General features: G+C 49.2%; 2 protein-coding genes across 2 annotated transcripts in view; one reads left to right on the plus strand and one right to left on the minus strand.

The window, feature by feature from the left end:
- Positions 1 to 17,964, minus strand: part of RNF130 (ring finger protein 130) — a 163,049-nt gene that overhangs the window by 132,395 nt on the left and 12,690 nt on the right. The gene's annotated exons all lie outside the window — the stretch shown is intronic.
- On the plus strand, positions 7,654 to 13,540 carry LOC138726943 (neuropeptide Y receptor type 2-like). The gene is made up of 2 exons (XM_069869055.1): positions 7,654 to 7,927; positions 11,499 to 13,540. The coding sequence occupies exon 2, from the start codon at positions 11,516 to 11,518 to the stop codon at positions 12,698 to 12,700; it is 1,185 nt and encodes a 394-aa protein (XP_069725156.1). The 5' UTR covers positions 7,654 to 7,927; positions 11,499 to 11,515; the 3' UTR covers positions 12,701 to 13,540.

The following is a 17,964-nucleotide window of genomic DNA, read 5'->3' on the forward strand; positions in this document are numbered from 1 at the left end:
CTCCTTCTACACAGAGGGGTTTGCACCATGGGACTGGGGCTCTCCTGAGCCGTTGGGTGCTGCTCAGCTCTGGGGCACTGGGGCTGTGGGAAGGTTTAACCCTCAGCCCACTGATGATGGCATGAGTGGAACAGGTCCTGGAGCAATCACAGGAGGATGAACGCTACTTAATTATGGCTTTTTTTTTTCCCCTGGGGTGCTCAAATAGCTCAGTTCCTAGGGACCAGATGCAAATGCCTGCTGAACTTCTCAGCCCAGTCTCTCTCCCCAGGACTCCTCGTGTAAACCATCACGAGCTGGCCTGCCAGGTGGTCTGACACGCCGGGATGTGAGATTCCCCATGCCACCCGTCCGGGCAGCCAGGAATCCGCTTTTGCATTCCACCAGCGTCCTCCAGCTCCCCACACCCAGGCGCCAAAACCTGGAGATTTCTGCAAATATTAACATTTCAGGCTGCCACTTGTTTGCCTGTTTGTTCTGAGCTATGCATGAAACCCCTCTGATCTTACACACACAGGACAGGGATTGGCACAAACAGCTTTGTCCTCTCAGCCTTCCTCACAATGAGTTATATACTTCAGCTCCTCAGCCAACCTATTACCTGGTCCCTGGGTGAAGGATGTCCCGTAACTCTCTGCTGCACGTGGATGCCTGGTTCCTGGTGAAGCTGCCAAGCATTTGCAGACGTGTCACGCTGCCTCTGCAGGGCCTGAAGTGTGTGGGTTTGTGGGGATTTTTTGAGTTTTCAGTCCTCAGCTCTGCATGGCAGGGATATGGGAAAGCTTACCCTACAAAAAATGGTCTGGATGGGCTTGGTCGCTCAAGGTGCTCAAGTCTTTTGTGGGTTATCATCCATTTTCCATGGTCAGAATATGGTAGCTGTGAAATCCAGCCCCGTGGTCGCATCATCTCACCAGATTACTCTCCCCTGGCTGGTCTGAGGATGTTTGCTGTATTCTTTACTTGCATTAAAGACGGCTACAGAGCCCAGCTCTCTGCAGAACCTCCAGATGTCACGTATGAAGACCTTCAGCCTGCTCAGTGGAGATGGATAGAACTCACCATCATGAAGCCTTCAAAAGCCACGGGATGTTTCTGCAGAAGAAACTGCAACAATAAGATCTCTCAGTACAGCATTTCAGGTCAAACGCAGGTTATTTGGCTTAGATGTTTCTCCTTTGCTGTTTAACTTGGGCTTTGCTCTCTGAGAAAGATGAAGATGTGGTCTGAAAATCTCACCCATTCTGGACAAACTTAGACTCATTGCTCCCTGCAGTGAGGCAGCCTCAGCCTGGAGGCACCTATGACCCCAGGCAGGATTTAAAAGCATCTGATTGCACTTGGCTCTATCTTTCTCCCTTCCATTTTCTCACTGTCACGGAGTGAAAGCCACAGCCTGGGCACGACCCAGGCGGTTGCGAGAAACAAAATGAAAGGAATTCAGTTGCCATTGAGCAAGATCAGCATCTTCTTTAAGAAAAAAAGGTAACGTGGCTGTATCTTTGTAGAAACATGTGGAAGATCCTCAGGAAGTTTTTCCTTCTGGAGCTGTCACCATAACAACAGATGTTTGTGAAGAATGTGATGGGGAGGGAGCAGGGAGAGACGTGCCCTTGGTAAGCACGTGGTGCCATGCAGCTGGCAGGCGCGGGTGATGCCGAGGACGAGGGGCAGCCCAGCCGAGGGGGAGGAACGTGTGAGCGTGAAGGAGGCTGCTGGTGATGGGGAGGAGTACGGGAGGAGGAGAAGTTTGTTCCTGAGGCAGTGGGAAGGATGGGTTGTCAAACCAGCCAAACTCAAACCAGGGCTGATCCTAGGCATAGTGCCCAAATCTTCTGGCCCTTTCCCAGAGTCTGTACTGGCCACATCTTCTGCCTCTGGTTTGACAGAGCTGGGGGTGTTTAGCCTGGAGAAGAGGAGGCTGAGGGGAGACCTCATTGCTCTCTACAACTACCTGAAAGGAGGTTGTGGAGAGGAGGGAGCTGGCCTCTTCTCCCAAGTGACAGGGGACAGGACGAGAGGGAATGGCCTCAAGTTCTGCCAGGGGAGGTTCAGGCTGAACATTAGGAAAAAACTTTTCATGGAAAGGGTCATTGGGCACCGGAACAGGCTGCCCAGGGAGGGGGTTGAGTCACCTTCCCTGGAGGTGTTTAAGGCACGGGTGGATGAGGCCCTGAGGAGCATGGTTTAGTGGTTGATGGGAATGGTTGGACTCGATGATCCGGTGGGTCTCTTCAAACCTGGTAATTCTATGATTTTAAACACCGAGAGTGGTGATCTTACCACAGGGATGAATTGATCGTTTTCAGAGCCCTGCTCTTTGCTCCCTGTTCAAAGGTCACAGACTGATTTATTTGTAATAGGAGCTGGGCAGGCACCTTCCTCCTCTTATCCAGGAGAATAAGCTGGGGCACTGCCTGGCCCAGGACAGCTGTGAAAACAGGGGATAACCCGTCCTGGAGACATGGTGCCAGGGCCCCTGCTACCTTTCTGCTTTCTCCAGCTCTGAGGGGTGGCTGTGCTCCTCCACTTTGCTCTGCAAAATGATGCACACTGCTCTGCTTCTTCAACAAAGGTGTCACGGGAAACTGCGCATATTCTGTCCAGAGTGAATGTCACCCTGAAGGAACGTGATTTTCCCCATGGGAAGCTGAGCGCCACGTGCTGCAGCATTTGGAAGCCCCGAGCGCTCACAGAGGTGAAGTTGTGCAAAGCCGTATTTCCCCTGGCACCTTAAATACTTTTAGCGCCTAGGGAGAAATAAGTCTCTTCTCCTTCCAGCATGAAATGGCTTTCGAAGTGGATTTGCAGGCTCCAGACTCACCTCCCTCATGTGTCTGGTCTGAGCTCTTCAGTGGAGGCAGAGAGGAAACTGCTCAACGAATAACAGATTGCAGGCACGCGCTCCCCTGAGCAGTTGTCTGGAAAGTGTCCTACACTCCTCGTGCCAAATTTGCTGGCCAGGGAAGCTCGGTGTTATTAGCATGCTCCAGTTAATTAGGGTTGTGAGCCGTCCTTTTCATCGCCTGGAAGAGCTGAAAGAAGGACAAATCCGTGCTGCCTTTATAAGGCTTTGTGCTTTCCAGCATGGTCTCCGCTTGGCTTACGCGTGCTCTGCTCATACCCTGGGGATGCTGCTCTTTCTCCTGGGAGACTCGATGTCATACATGTCTCTCAGTGTCAGACGGTGGCTTCTGAGTCATATTTCTGGGGAACACGGAGCCAAATGGGTTCCCAGCCAGATCTCTGGGTTTGTACCAGGAGTGGACCTGACCCTCCTGTCGCAGTGTGAATCGTGCCCCAACGCTGCCACTAGCCCAGCACCACAGAGCTGAGCACAGTGCAGATAAGCTGTTCCTTGCTGACAGCTAATGTGGGTCCCCACATGTCTAGGAAAGTCAGAATGAGATAGTGAAGTAGCAAACCTGATCCTGCTGCCTCTATGGAGGTGCTGAGCACTGGTGCTCAGCTCCAGGTGACCTGGTGATCCAGAGAACTGAGACACATCAAGAGATTTGCCTAAAGTCAGACAGGGAGTCTGTGATGCACCAGGAAACATGCTCCAGCCCAAAACTCAGCTAGATTTCCAGTTTATCTGGACAACTGCTGGTGTACCATGTATCATATTTTTTCAATCCCGGCTCTGAAGAGCTTATCTGACGGCAATTATCCTCTTCTGCAGAAGATGTTTTCTAGCTGGCTCGGTACACAAACAACAAGCAACAACCCTCTAATAAATTAGCAAAGCTTTGAGTGCAGTGACTTGCAGAAACAGCAGCTAAACGGAGAGGCCAGTTCTGGGCTCAGCGGCGCTGGTGTCTGCTTGGAGGAACCTTGCTGAGCTGCCCAGAGTCCATCTGCTCTGGTGTGAGGATGACCAAGGGGATTTTTTTATGTCAGAGGGAGATCCACGGGTGGGAATGAAGTGGAAGGGGTAAACCCCCTTCAGCATTTATCAACCTGATTAAATGAGCCCTGCGGGTTTGCCCCGAGCGGAGCCCTGTCCCTTTAGGCTCTCAGCTCTTCGAGGAGCTGAAGCATGGTGATGTATGTGCTCCTTGGTAGGACACAAACCCTGTTCATCTCTTACAATCATAGAATCATAGAATAACCAGGTTGGAAGAGACCCACCGGATCATCAAGTCCAACAATATAGTCTCCTCTTTCCTGGCTCACAGACCCTCATCCTGAAGACACATTGAGCATCCTTGTCTCTGTCTCCTCGGAGCAGAGCACAGCTGTGTCAGTCCCAGGCCAACCCATACAGCTCTTCTCCTAATTCTCCAGTGCCTCTCATTGTGGTATCAGACCACTCAGGTATTTCAGCAAAGCCTTGTCCCTGATGCTATCTCTGCTCCTCCACGAATTCCAGAAATGTTCATACGGGGACAAAAAGCAGCTATGAAATGAGAACTGGTTTTAAATTCAGAGAGGGTGCCGACAGCTTTCTGTCCTCCCTCCCACCTCTGAGCAGCTTTGTGGCTAATTAAGTTCCCAAATAAATCACAGACTCCTAAATCCACTGCATCCGTGAACTCTGGGGCTCAAATGGAAAAGAAGCTTTTGTGTTACCACAACATGCTAATGCTTCTGAGGCTGCCCAGCAACACACAGGCTTGACACCACAGGAAGGAGCAGTGGAAATATTTTGGTTACACGCAGGTGGAATGAAACAGATGTTTGAAAAATGAAAAGCTTCTTTTTTGAAGTATAACAGTGCTGCTGCTCCAGATGAAGCAGGATGAACTGGAGCATCTGGAAGCCTTGGTAACAGATTTCTTAGAGCTTTCTCGCAGTGAGGGATCAGATAACACGCCTTTCTTTTATGACAGAAGTTGAGCTACAGAGTGTAGCTTTCAGCTGCAAGGTGTTCAGATCGAGGACCTGCCTGTTCTTGAGGCAGAGCAGATTACGAGCTGATGAAAAGGCAGCTCTCGCCTCTGCCCCATTTCTAGGCTTTCTGACATCATTTTTGCTCCCTGGAACACAGAATTCATTGTTGTATTCTCAGAAGAGTGGGTGAGCAGATTCTCTTTTGCCTAATCAAAGCCCAACCACTAGGAAAGGCTTTTGGGCTGCAAAAAATCCTTTGAACAATCCCATCATGTTTGAAAGGCTACAAGGCTCTCAGGAAACTCGTGCAGGTGTTTGTGTGTACCCAGCCTGCATGTGCAAATACCCCAGAGGCTGAGGTTACACCAGTGCATGCAGTGGGTCCTGCCACCTCTGCTCGGGGCTGCGCAGCCTTCCACACCCCAGGACAATCTCAGGAACCATCCTCGTATTTCCCCATCCTCGTCCTTCAGGATGTAGCTGCTGATCGAGGCTGGGAAGTCCCTCAGCTGCTCTGGGATCTGTTAGCTGCGTAGGGGAGGTCTTTTCATGCTTCAGCGTTCAAGCTGCCACAGCCTGTGCCGTAACTGTTCCTCTTGACCCACCAAGAGGCTTTGGGGCTGTGACACAGCAGCCCCTGGCTGTCCCTTAGCTGCTGAGAAGCTGAGGGCTAGGCAGCACCAGGACTGTGCTGCAGGCACTCCCTGCCAGCGGTAATTATGTTGTATTATAGCTGGGTGAGATTAGGCAGGCTGGCAGGCAGCCTGCGTCTGCGGTGCCATGAGAAGAGCCCAGCTCGCAGAAATAGAGCTGGAGAGCACGGAGGGAATGGGAACCAAGCCCCAGCTTAGTGGCTGCCAGCTGGGGTGACACCCGAGGCGTGCTGAGAGCTTGACCTTCCCTTACTGCACTGCTCTGTGTTGCAGGAGGATTGCTTGTTGGAGGATGGTTTGTGACCATGTGCATCACCATGGACTGCAGGCAGCAATCCCTACCCGGGCTCCATCTGTTCTCCAAGCGCAGAGGCTTCACCTGACTAAGTTATCTGGTCAAAGAGAAGAGCTGATATTTGGGAGCATTGCAGGTTTGGGAGCTAAACTCTCCGCTGGACCCCTGAGACTGAGAGGAGAGAACAGTCTTGGGGACTTGTGCCGGTTAATCCATCATTTAAGCGTTTGCATTTGCTGTCATCCAGCAAGCACCACATGCCAAAAATGTCTGGCATTCACCCCATGGTCCTGATGAAGGTTCACAGCTTCAGGCTGCAGTGAGTTTCTCTCCTGTCAATCACTGCTTTTTCCGCAGGCATCTTATTCCAGCCCGGGGAAGAGAAAAGTGGGGAGCTGTACCAAAGGGCTTTGGGGAATGGGCAAAAAAAATCTTACACCAGAAAAAGAAAGAGGAAAAAAATCTCTCTCTCGAGCAGAAATAAGGCAACGACTGCTGAGGACCCTGGGGTGGAGCAGTATCCATCCACCAGGAGCACAGGGAATAGCATGCACTGCTCACTTCCCATTAGCCGCTCTTTACCTCTCCCTACGGACCTCTAGGAGACAGCAATGCCCCTTCCATGCTAATTTGCCTGTCCTGCTCCCCTCCAGTCTCAGCTTTCCGGAGCAACTAAATCAACAGCCTCAGGGAAGATGAAGGGAGGCAAGACACACAACTACCACAAAAATCCAACTAGTGCAGCTGTTGGATTCTCCTGGCTGTCAGCGCTGGTGTGTCGAGACCTTTCCCTTCTAAAGGAGAAATGGGAAGGATGGGACTCATGAGGATCCTTATCTGGGTCTTGGGTTCAAGTGCTACTTTCCATGTGACTGACTTTAGGAATATTCTCACTCCTTTTTCTGCCAAGCCTTTGGAGTGTTTTCTTTTTCCTGGAATATCACAACTTTCGCTGCACTGAAAGTTGGTTGAAAACCCTCCTTGTTTCTGCTCACATGAAGACAAGGAAACCAAAGTCCACTGTGGGGCGAAGAGCAAGACTCCTACTAAAATTCTAGCTGTAGATACTAAAAGTCAAGGAGAAGTCCCCTTCTCTTTAACCTCTGGGACCATCTCCGAGCTCAGGTGAGCTGCAAACTCACATATTGCCTGTGGTAGAAATCCTGTGCTGGGAACACCTCTGACTTCTCTCAGAAGGCAAAACCTTTGTCCAGGTAGGGAGCTCTTCTTTTCCTGCTTCCCTGTGCTGCTCTCAGGGTGCTTTCCTGGGCTCCAGTGAACTTGGATTTTGCAGATTTGGACACGAGGATGCTGGTTTTGTGCCTCTCTCTCTTGCTTCAGATGTATCGGCAGTGCTGAGCACCCTAAACTAGAAACTCACTTGGGTTCCTAGCTCCACATTGAATCTGGCTCTGGAACAGACCAAGCCATTGCCAAGTGGCTAAAATGTCTCACCATTGCTTTTATTTGCATCCCAAGAGTATCTGAAGGCCTGTCACACAGCAGCCACTCGTGCAGAGGATGGGGTGAGGTCTGTGAAGGCTCTGCTGAGCTGCAGGACCTGCAGACCTCTTGCAGCAGGGCAGATCCACCTCTGAAGAAGAGCATTCCAGTCCCAAAAGACTTTAAAGCCTGAGCAGACGGGCGAGCTGGGGCATGAGGGTGAATGGACACTTGCCCAGGTCAGTGGCACAGATGAAGAGCCTGCAGACCTTCAGTTCCCACCACTTCTCCCTGGAGAGGGAACTGGATGTGGTGAAAAAGCTTCTCTCTCCTCGATGCAAGAAGCCCCTCAGTGGCTGAACACTGTATAAACAGCAGCAGCAGGCTCCCTCCCCCTTTCCATTTCTGTTTGTTTAACACACGCTCCCTGCCTTGCTCTCATTCAGGAGCTAACACAGCATCCAGCTTTGTGAGACGGGGGTTGTCAGTCACCCTGCAAGAGGGTCCTTTCTGGATGCTCGGGTACCGAAGCTACCTGCGCCGATGAAGCACCCTCCGGCAGCCCAGATCCTCCACTGACTTCCTCGTTTTTCCGAGGACAGTTGCAGAAAAGTGCTTCTCACCCCTTTGCCACAGGTTGATTCCCAGAGAGTGGAGAGGACCAAGTGCTCCATCCTGGCCAGCAATGAGACGATAACTCAAGGTGAGTGGCTTTGTTCCCCTAAGGAGGAGGATGCTCTGGCCTCTGCAGGTGGGTCGAGGAGGGCTTGTCTGCGTGGCCGGGCTGAGATGGGGCCAGGTCTTGGCCATGCCACATGGTTCAAACATTTTCGGGAAACTGAATCAGGGGACCAAGAGCCGAGAGCTGCAATAGAGAGAAAGTGAACAAGAAATACTAGCAAGAGAGTTTTGAATGGTCCCCAAGCAGAAGCAGGGAGTCTGGGAAGCAGGATGCTGAGCGAGAGCAGTCAGGAGAGCAGGTTGCTCTGAGGGCTGAAGAAACCAGGCATGTACAGCTACAGAGCAGCGTCCTGCAGGTGTGGGGCTGAGGTACGTAGCTGTCTGAGAAATCCTGATCTCTCCCGCAATCTGCCTCCTCGTGGCTTGGTACAAACCTCCCGTCAGCTCCTCCGTGCTGGGACTGCACATGTTGCTGGCACTCAGCTCACTGACAGAGATCAGTGCCCTCAGAGAGATGCAAAGGGAGATAGGGGACTGCAGGAGGAAAATTGGCGCTTGCTTGCTTTCTGCACTCGCTGCATGTTAATTGTTGAACAGAGGGAGCCTCTGAGAGTCCTGTTGTAGCTTGCGTTTTACTTAGGGAGTTTCTGGTCTGTCCCAAAGCAGGATACCGAGTTTGCTCCCTGGTTGTTCTGTTAGTGGGGTTGTTATTTCTCTCCCCTCCCTTGCCTCATCTACCGTAGACTCCCTGAATTTCAGGAGGCAACAGACTCCCCCAGTTAACCAGGATCTTTTCACCAGGCTCTCTCTTCCCTTCTGCAGCCCCGACAACTGGTGTGGCTCCACTGCAGTGTCACCCACTGAGCCCTGACCCGCAGCCAGTGTTGCTTTGCTCCCATGTCGTGTCCCACAGGGCAGAGGGCCCTGTACTGTTCCCCTCTGCTTTCTGTAGGAGAAATTTCGAGCAGAAAGCATGTATCCCTGCCAAACAGGTCTCCTCATCACTGTCTTGTACACCCTGTCCTGAGCTGAGTGACTAAGGCATCCTCCTTGCCTCGTTCCCTTCAGAGTCTTCTGTGGCTCCAGCCTAGGCAGGGATGTGCAAACATTTCGAGTGAGGAACCACAAGAAATCCCTGGTGTATTTCCTCCTCCTTGCACTTAGTCTCCTGATGCCAGTTCTACACTGGGGTCCCCTGGGAGCAGCTTCAGGGCCCTGGAGGTTTGCGAGTGCAGGGGTGGCAATGCATGCTTGATGCCATCAGCTTTCTGCACCAATGGGCCTGACCTGGACAGATAATTCACAAAGCTGCAGCAGATGATGGGCAGGTCACAGGGTCTTTCCTTCTGCCATAGTGTCGTAGTAGGGCAATCACCACCTTACTGGAGATGGAAGGACCTGGGACAATTTCTATCTGCTCTTTGGCTTCAGGAAATAATCCCAGAGCTGCCATTTGTCCTGAAACCAGCCCACCGCACAGACAAGGCAACCACCCTCTCTTCTCCATCACTCACATTTTGCATTTTCATGCAGCTGCTGAAATCTGTGTTCAGGTTTTATCCTGAGAGATGCAGAGTCCTCTCTGGTGGTGAATGCAGGAGGCTGGAGTTAGCAAACTTGGGCTCTGTTCCCAGACCTGCTGTGGATGTACTGCGTGGCCTCTGCCAAGCTGGTTAACCTGCATATCTCTGTTTATTGTGTTCTTCCTCCCTTAAGTGCTGTGGGGTGCAGGGCTGAACTCTGCTGCCTCTTGGGTGCTGTAGGGGGACAGGAAGGTGACTTGCCCCAGGGTGACAACCAGGTTCTGGTGATGGGGATGGTCTCAGACCTCCTCCCCACGGACACCTGACTGCTGCCAGATAAGGGACTGGGGATGAGAGGAGTCAATGCTCCAGACTGGGCTGCTAGAGATGAAAGGGTTTTATGGAGTTGCACTGCTTTGGAGAAAGAACACATCATGGAATATATCAGTGAGCCAAGTCATGGAAGTCTCCATCAACCTCAAACCTCTCTCAATCTGAGATTGCGTCTGTCCTTAGCCAGAGAGCAGAGGCTGACCCAAGTCCCTCCACTCCCTCCTTTCAAATCAGTGATGACTGTGATAAAATTGTAATTCCTGGTCATTCTCTGAGCAATCTTTGTCCTTACCTCTCTCTTTTCTGCACCCTTTGTCCTCACATTGTGTGCCTGCCCGCAGCAGTGACCCCTGTCTCCCTGCTTGGAAGTTAAGAGGAAATTAATTAAGAAGCTCTGTTTTCTCCAGTCCTCTGCCCACCGCTCCAGCCCTGCTTTCTGAACCCTGCCAGGCTTTGCAGATGGCTCTTCCAGGTCTGGATGTGCCCTGACAGATCTGGACCAGGCTGGCTGTGTGCCTGGGGCTGCTGCAGGGACAAGAAGGGAGCCGAGGTGTCCCCAAGAAATAGGGGTGCATGTCAATCCCTGTCCCTCTCAGTCATTGATAGCAGTTTGTTTAGTGAAGGGCTAAGTTTCAGAGCTCCTCTCTGCTTCCTCCTCCTTTCCCCCTCTTCCCAAAGCCTGCTGGCAGCTCTCTGTCTCATTGGGAGCCATCCCTGGGTCAGGCTGAACCTCAGCTGAAGGAGGGGGTGAAGGCAGGATCTAGGCAATGGCAGCCCAGCACATAGGAAAGGACTTAGGAGAGTGTTTCTGCCCCCTCCTGGTTTGCCCTGCTGTTTCGTTCTCCCAAAAGCAGTTGGATCTCAGCTCCAAGGATTTTTCCATCTAGCCTGGCAGACTTGCTGGGCACTGGAGCGTGCGCCTGGCAGCAGCCTACACATATGCCAGCACTTCCATTACTTGCTGGAACGGACATCAATCCACTCCTAGCAGCATCCCTGTGACCTCCAGGTAGCCCCTGGAGTGGGAACATTTATTATGAACATTTTGACTCTTAATTAAAATGCCTTAATTGATTTTTAATAGTTCCCCTTTGGAAAAAAACCAAAGCAAAGCAAATCAAATAACAACTCCATTAAGGCCATTTTGTTAGGAAGCAAAACAGCTCCAACAATCATGATGTTCCTGGCTTCTCTCAGATGGTGGGAAGCTGCCAGTCTCCAGTGAAAGGAAATGGTCTGAGATGCGAACACGGGAGCTGGCAGCCCGCTGGTGGGTAAGATGAGGAAAAAGGGAAGGGAGTGTCCACAGCTCCCGTGCTAGGACTCGGGAACGGAAGACAAATGGGACATGCAAGTCACAGAAGAGGGGATAACAAGTGATAGCGATGAGGTAATGCTAGACAGTCAGGAAGGTATAAAAAACCCAGGCAGAGAGCAAGCAGAGAAAGCACATCCCCTGAAAGAGTGTCCAGCCCTTGCTCTGTTCCCTTCACTTTTTTTCCTGACCTTTCCTTGGGGAACTGGCACTCAACTGATCATAGACTCTAACAGGAGGTGTAAGAGATCTGAAAGGCCATTCAGCGTGAGGCAGGACGGGGTTAAGGGAGAAGGAAGGAGGATGCCACTGCTGCTGCTGTTTAGCCCCAAATGCCATGTGGGACATGCCCACTGATTCTCGGTTCTTGCAGATGCTCTGCTATCTCCCATGCTCTCACTTTGGCTGTGTCTGTGTTCCAGACCTCTTTCTCCTCCTGATGGGAAGTCTCAGGCCAGGCATGGGACCATTGGAAGGAGCCAACGGCACCCCTACCATAGAGAAGACAGCACTAGACGAGAAGTTTCCACAGGGCTGGCATGCCAAGGACTTTGTCACTCCTAGTCAGGATCTCTCTGGATCCCGCAGTGTTATGATGGACAGCACTAAGATCCCAGGGGTCCAGGTTGTTCTGATTGCCGCCTATTCTCTCATCATCCTGCTGGGCTTCATTGGCAACTCCTTGGTCATTTACATCATCGCGAGGTACAAGACCATGAGGACTGTCACCAACTTCTTCATAGCTAACCTGGCTCTGGCAGATCTGATGGTGGACACACTCTGCTTGCCCTTCACCCTAGTGTACACGCTGCTGGACGAGTGGAAGTTTGGAGCTGTTCTTTGTCATCTGGTCCCTTATGCTCAAGCTCTGAGTGTCCATGTGTCCACTCTCACCCTAACTGTGATTGCTCTAGATAGGTACCGGTGTATTGTTTTCCACCTGGACAGCAGGATTTCCAAGAAGCTCAGCTTCACCATCATAGCTATCATGTGGCTCGCAGCAGCTGTCCTAGCAGGTCCTCTGGCTATCTTCAGAGAGTACCGGCATGAGGAAATCCCATCCATAAACCTCAAAATGGCTGTTTGCTCTGAAAAATGGCCTTCTGGTAATAACAGAGATGCCACTATCTACAGCCTGTCCATGCTCCTCCTGCAGTATGTTTTTCCTCTTGCGATTATTTGTTATGCCTACACCAGGATCTGGTTCAAGCTGAAAAACCATGTCAGTCCCACTTCTAGGAATGAAAACCAGTGCCGGAGGAGGAAGACAACCAAAATGCTAGTGATGGTAGTTGTGGTATTTGCAGTCTGTTGGCTCCCCTTCCACATATTCCAGCTTGCCATTGATCTTGATCTGGTTCTTATCTTCCACGAGTACAAACTCCTGTACACTGTCTTCCACGTCGGGGCCATGTGCTCTACATTTGTCAACCCTCTGCTCTACGGATGGATGAACAAGAACTACCGGAACGGCTTTCTTATGTTTTTCCGTTGCCAGAACAAACCAGAAAGCATCCACACTGAAGGCTCGGTTAGAGGGAGGTCTTACATCTTCAGAGCAAACACCCTAAATGGGAGCATCAAACAGACTCCTGGCAATGAACCACTGCCCACAGAGGTTTAGGGTCGGGACTGAGGCTGACTGAGCCCACAGACATTCTTGGGTGAATGCTGTTTTTTTGGCAGGACATTGTATTGCTGAAACATTACAGCTACCGCAGCCACATAGAAATTATCACCACTATCTCTCAAAACAATAAATCTGGTGTATTTCTGTCTGACCAAACAAATGAATTTTTCCTTTTTCAAGTTATACTTGCAGAAGCACAAAAAATCCCACACTGAGGAGGCTTTAATTTAGTCAGTAAAATATGTGCTTTTTGCTATTTCCATTTGCCAAAGTGGGTTGCTCAACCTTTTATCCCCTGACATATTACACATTACAAGCGCAGAACCTTTCTTTTGTATGCTTGTTCATCTGTACATCTACCCAAAAGCCTTAACGATCCATCTTTAGCTAATGCCTCCAAGGGGAGGGAGACCTACACTCCTCTGCAAACACAGCCTGGTTAGCACCATCGCTCCACAGGCCTGGGAAGGGAACGGGCTGGTGCAGGCTGAAGCTGGTCAATCCATCATCTCTTGCACAGCGTTTGCACGGATCTGCATTTGCAACCCATGGGATGAGCTCTTGTCCTCAGAAAGCCCAGGAGGTGGCAGTGACACTACTTATCACAGTTTCCTTTACAAGTGCCAAAGCAAAGCTTTGAGAACCCTCATTAGCCAGGGAGCTTGTGAACCAGTGCCCCGGGCAGAGCAAGGAGAAGAGGCAGAGAAGCTAGGAGAGGAAGGATGTGGGGCAGCTGGTCAAGAGGACTGAAACTAAACCCAGGGGACTGGCAAAGATGATCTCCTCCAGACCCTAAGATGTGGCTCCTGCCATGCATTAACTTGGCAGGTGCCAGGAAGAGCGCCAACCACACCATCCTTCAAGGCACTCAGAGGTTTCTAAAGCTTTACTTGTTCTGGTGTTGGAAGTATTATAAGTCTGTACTTGGATGCTTCAATTCAGAAGACAGATGTATTCTGCTTGCACAGTTGTCACAGATGTAGTCTCCTCTGGCAGAAGAAGACATAGAGACAAAGGAAGATGTATTCTTTCAAACCAAACTGTATGTTCTCCTACATAAGGCTGTGTCAGCTGGGGAGCATATTTTTAGCTCTGCCATCAAAGGAGGCTTGATTGCTACTGTGATCTCAGCAGATCATCATTGGTGTCGTCTCTAAAAGTCAGTGTTCATCAGATTGGAAAGTAACTCTCAGATGTAGGGGAGAGACTTAACCGACCTACTCATTAAAGATAAAAAGAAAAGAAAAATATTGGTTCATAGATCTTCACTGGAACAAGGACAAGAGGTAAGAGGTCTTGCAGTACTGAGTACACCAGCCTGGATCAGGCTGCTGGGCTGTCACATCTGGAGTTCTCAAGAGATGAATTGTCAAAAGGCTTGTTTGAAAATCCAGCTCTCCTGCCTCCTCCCAAGCTTGACCTGCCTCTGGCCCTTGTTCTCCAGCTCAGCTTCCTACTGCCACACTTTATGAATTTAATCTCTCTGTTTATTTCTGTTCTCTGATTCCCTGCTCCATTTTCCCAAAAAGGTACAAGCAAGTGGTCTCCGGTTCCCTTCCAAGAGACATCACTGCCAGGCAGGGGCCATGGACAACACTCCACACTTGGAGACATGGGCACTCCGATGCCTAATAAATAACCTCCTCAGCACAGATCACAGTGCTTTTTTCTTTTCAAGGAGCTTCGAGATCTATGAAGATCTTGTCAGGAAGTTACTGATGTTCCAGCAAAAGGATTATCTGCTTCTTGGAAGGCCAAGCCACGAGGAGAGAACTGAGACACAAGTGAAACTTCCCCATGAGAAGTGCTGTGGTGTCACAGGGGGAGTTTGCTGATTCATGCTGATGGAAGGAGGAGGATATTCTCCTACACAGCACTCATAAATTCTGTGCCTACCTAATGAACTGGTCATTTCTACAATCCATCCTCCCAAGGAACTCTCCCTGTGTTTCCATCAAACTCCAAGATACAAGGAAATGTTTTTGTTTCAAAAGCAGCTTCAATGAGTGGAAAGAATTCAACTATTATCAATAAAAAATAAACACTTCAGAAAGTGATTTAACACTCAATAATATATGTCAGAGTAAAATAAAACATTCAGCAATGTTAGCTTGGAAGCCAATCACGCTGCCAGCTGAGATGGATGAGGAGCTAAATTGCTCTTCCAGGGGCCTTGCCAAAGGTTTTGTCCTGTGACACCACACACAGTATCTGACTGCGGAGCAAGGCAGATAATGACATTATGGATGTCTGTTTAATTTTGAGCCTGGACTTTTAAACTAAAAATGGATAAATAAATAAATAGATCCCAGCTCTTCGCAAATATATACTGGCAATGGATTTTACAGGGCAGAGGGATTTTTATATTGGACCAAACTGAGAGGGAGAGACTATTTACTTGAAGTATAACACCAAAGTTCTGTTGGTTTTACTGAATATACTTGTGCAGCTATACTGATGGATTTCTGCCCACAAGCTTGCTGCTTTTTCCTTGCCATTGTAAAAAGTTACAACCTTCCACGTGTGCCATGAGCAGGGCAATCAGCTCTTGGTTGTGTATACATGTCCCTGTGGAAAATCACAATGTCTTTGTGGAGGGGAAATGACCCTAGTGTCCACTGCCAAAGAGAACAAGAGAATGCGGGGGGCAAGGAAGCAATTTGATAGGAATGGTTGGAATTGATGATCCGGTGGGTCTCTTCCAACCTGGTTATTCTACGATTCTATGATTCTAAAGCTTCTTACCAGAGGCTGATTTGGGCAAATGAATAGTATGTTATAGACTGTCACACCTGCATAGAAGACAGGATTTAATTTGTTTTCATAAAATAAAAATCTGTGGGAGTTGAAGGTTCCCCAAGAGTTAACACACTACTAAAGATGGTCTTACTGCCATGACCAGTTCCGTGAAACCAAAGACCAGAAGCATTTTAAGGTTTTGAACTAGTTAGAGCTCAGGACCCTGCTCTGTAGGTGTCAAGGGCAGATCCACTAGCAGTTGCAGATATTCCTGGAGTAAAGGCATCTTCCCACTGCCTGCTCCATGCCAAAGGTTCATCAGTGAACGCCTGCCAAGCCAGGCTCCTCTCCGCGGGGCCGGCCCTGGTGTTAATGACACGGGATGGAACGGCGCATGTCTATGGCCCTGCAGCTGGCAGGGAGAAGGGATTGCTTTACAGAGTTAGAAACACAGGGACAGACAGAAAAATGAGCAAGTGTTTCATCAAAGCTTGTCTAGAAGATGGTGTTGTTCCTGGTGACCAAACAGATTTCCTCTAGGCCTGATTTTTGCTGACATCCTTCTCAAAACGCTGCTTCACTGCACTGACCCGAGGGTATTTCACAGCTCTTGGGAGAAAGGATCTGAATTCCCTGAAAAATATCCTATTTCTCATGCTAGGACACTCTCTCTGATCACAGCATACAAATATTCTATTATAAAAAGTACCACTGAACAGTTCTTAATTGTCAAGTAACTCTTAAAAGATGATTAGGAATGGTTGGACTCGATGATCCGGTGGGTCTCTTCCAACCTGGTTATTCTATGATTCTATGATTAACTCTGAAGAGACGCTACAGGCGGAGATGCCTCTAACTCTCCTGTGCAACCGTACCTGACAAATACAAGAACAGTTGAGATGTGGCAACATCATCCTTTAAAAACAGCAGCATCAATAGCTGTTGTTCCCTATTGAGTTGAGGCGACTCTAAGAGCTCTCAGCAGTCCTGGAGCCTCTTATCAAACTTCCAGGCTTGACAAAGCACAGTCAAATTTGCAAAGCAAAAGCTATGATTTGAGTACAAGAAGCTCTCCAAGCACTAGAGATTTTGCTCTTCAGACATTTAGTTTGCTCTGGAAAATCGCTTTCTCTTTGATTTCCAAAGCGTGTATGTCTGTAACAAATTAAAGAGTAAAGAGAGCGCAGGCTTGGGCTTTTCCTTGTCTTAGGGCAATGTCTACAGCTGGCATTTAGGCCAACGCAGGGTGAGCTGGGTTCTTCGGTCAGGGCTCTGTTAGAATCAAAGACGTGACACGCTCCTGCGTGTGCCTGTGCTTCATCCTGCTCCTATAAAGGCCAGATCCATCGCCTCGTGGCTCCCTGCCCTGCAGTACCATGTGCCCTCTCCCATCACACACGGCAGCCCAAGCCAACGATGTCAAATGGCACCTGTTTTATTCAATATGCTCACAAACGTGTGAGCAGAAACATTGCTCTGAGCTTTTCACAAAGGGAAAGACGTACTACACTGGGAGAGAAGGATTTCTCTAACATAGGCTAAAAACAAGAGGGGCTGCAGTGCTATTCTGCCACAGGAGGTCACAGGCAGCTCAGCCTTTCCCTTGATACCAGGTGTTTGTCTTATCAGTGTCACAGCTACCATGATCTGAAACAAAATTAGCCTTTGTCTGAGCAGGAGCTGTGGAGTTGGCTCTTTCTTTGCCTGCCTTTGTCTTTCGGCTCTGTTATTGTGTGATTTCACCAGGGTCTCTGAATGTGCTGGGTTTTAAATAAGGCCTCAGGATCAGCTTACCTGGTGAAAATCAGGAATTACTGCAGTAATGCAGTAAAAGGAAGGATTCTAGGTTTTTATAGACTCCCAGAGGTGTAATGCTGTGGAAGGGCGGACAAGGTAGGAACCTAAGGGGAGATTTGTGTTTGTTCAAAGCAGCGTACTTGGTCTTGTCCTGCACAGAGGTCGTTTTGCCTATATAACACTAAAATTTCATGCTACAGCAGGTGTCTTCAAGTTTTTTGAAGCTCTTTATTACAAAGCTCTTAGCGACTGACATTCACTGCTATTAAATGTGAATTGATGTTAAATGTATCGTCTCAGCGAGTGCAAGTAAAAACTGTCTCGGTATTCTATTTTATATTTATATTCTATTTTCTTGTACATTAACATTTTTGCTCCTTATAGTAGAAAGTTTTGTACTTCTAAGCATTTACCTTAAAATAAATCAGCAAAGACTTCACTGGTGCCTATAAGGAAGCAAGTGTTGTAAGGCAGACTTAATTATAGTGATTAAATATTTTTTTTTGGATAGGAACCACTGCTGCTGAAAGTGGACAGCATTACTGGGAGGTGAGAGCTCAGAAGGGCTGCAAATCCTGCAGCATGGGACTAACACATAGGGATCAGGTTGCTTCATCCATATCAACAACTGGCTGCAAACCATATTTTCAGGAAAACATACTAAGAAACCCAAGACTCTAGATATACTTTTCCCCCAGACAGATTAGGAGTATTATGTGACT

This window comes from Phaenicophaeus curvirostris, chromosome 15 (assembly GCF_032191515.1).
Source record: "Phaenicophaeus curvirostris isolate KB17595 chromosome 15, BPBGC_Pcur_1.0, whole genome shotgun sequence".
Lineage (NCBI taxonomy): Eukaryota > Metazoa > Chordata > Aves > Cuculiformes > Cuculidae > Phaenicophaeus > Phaenicophaeus curvirostris.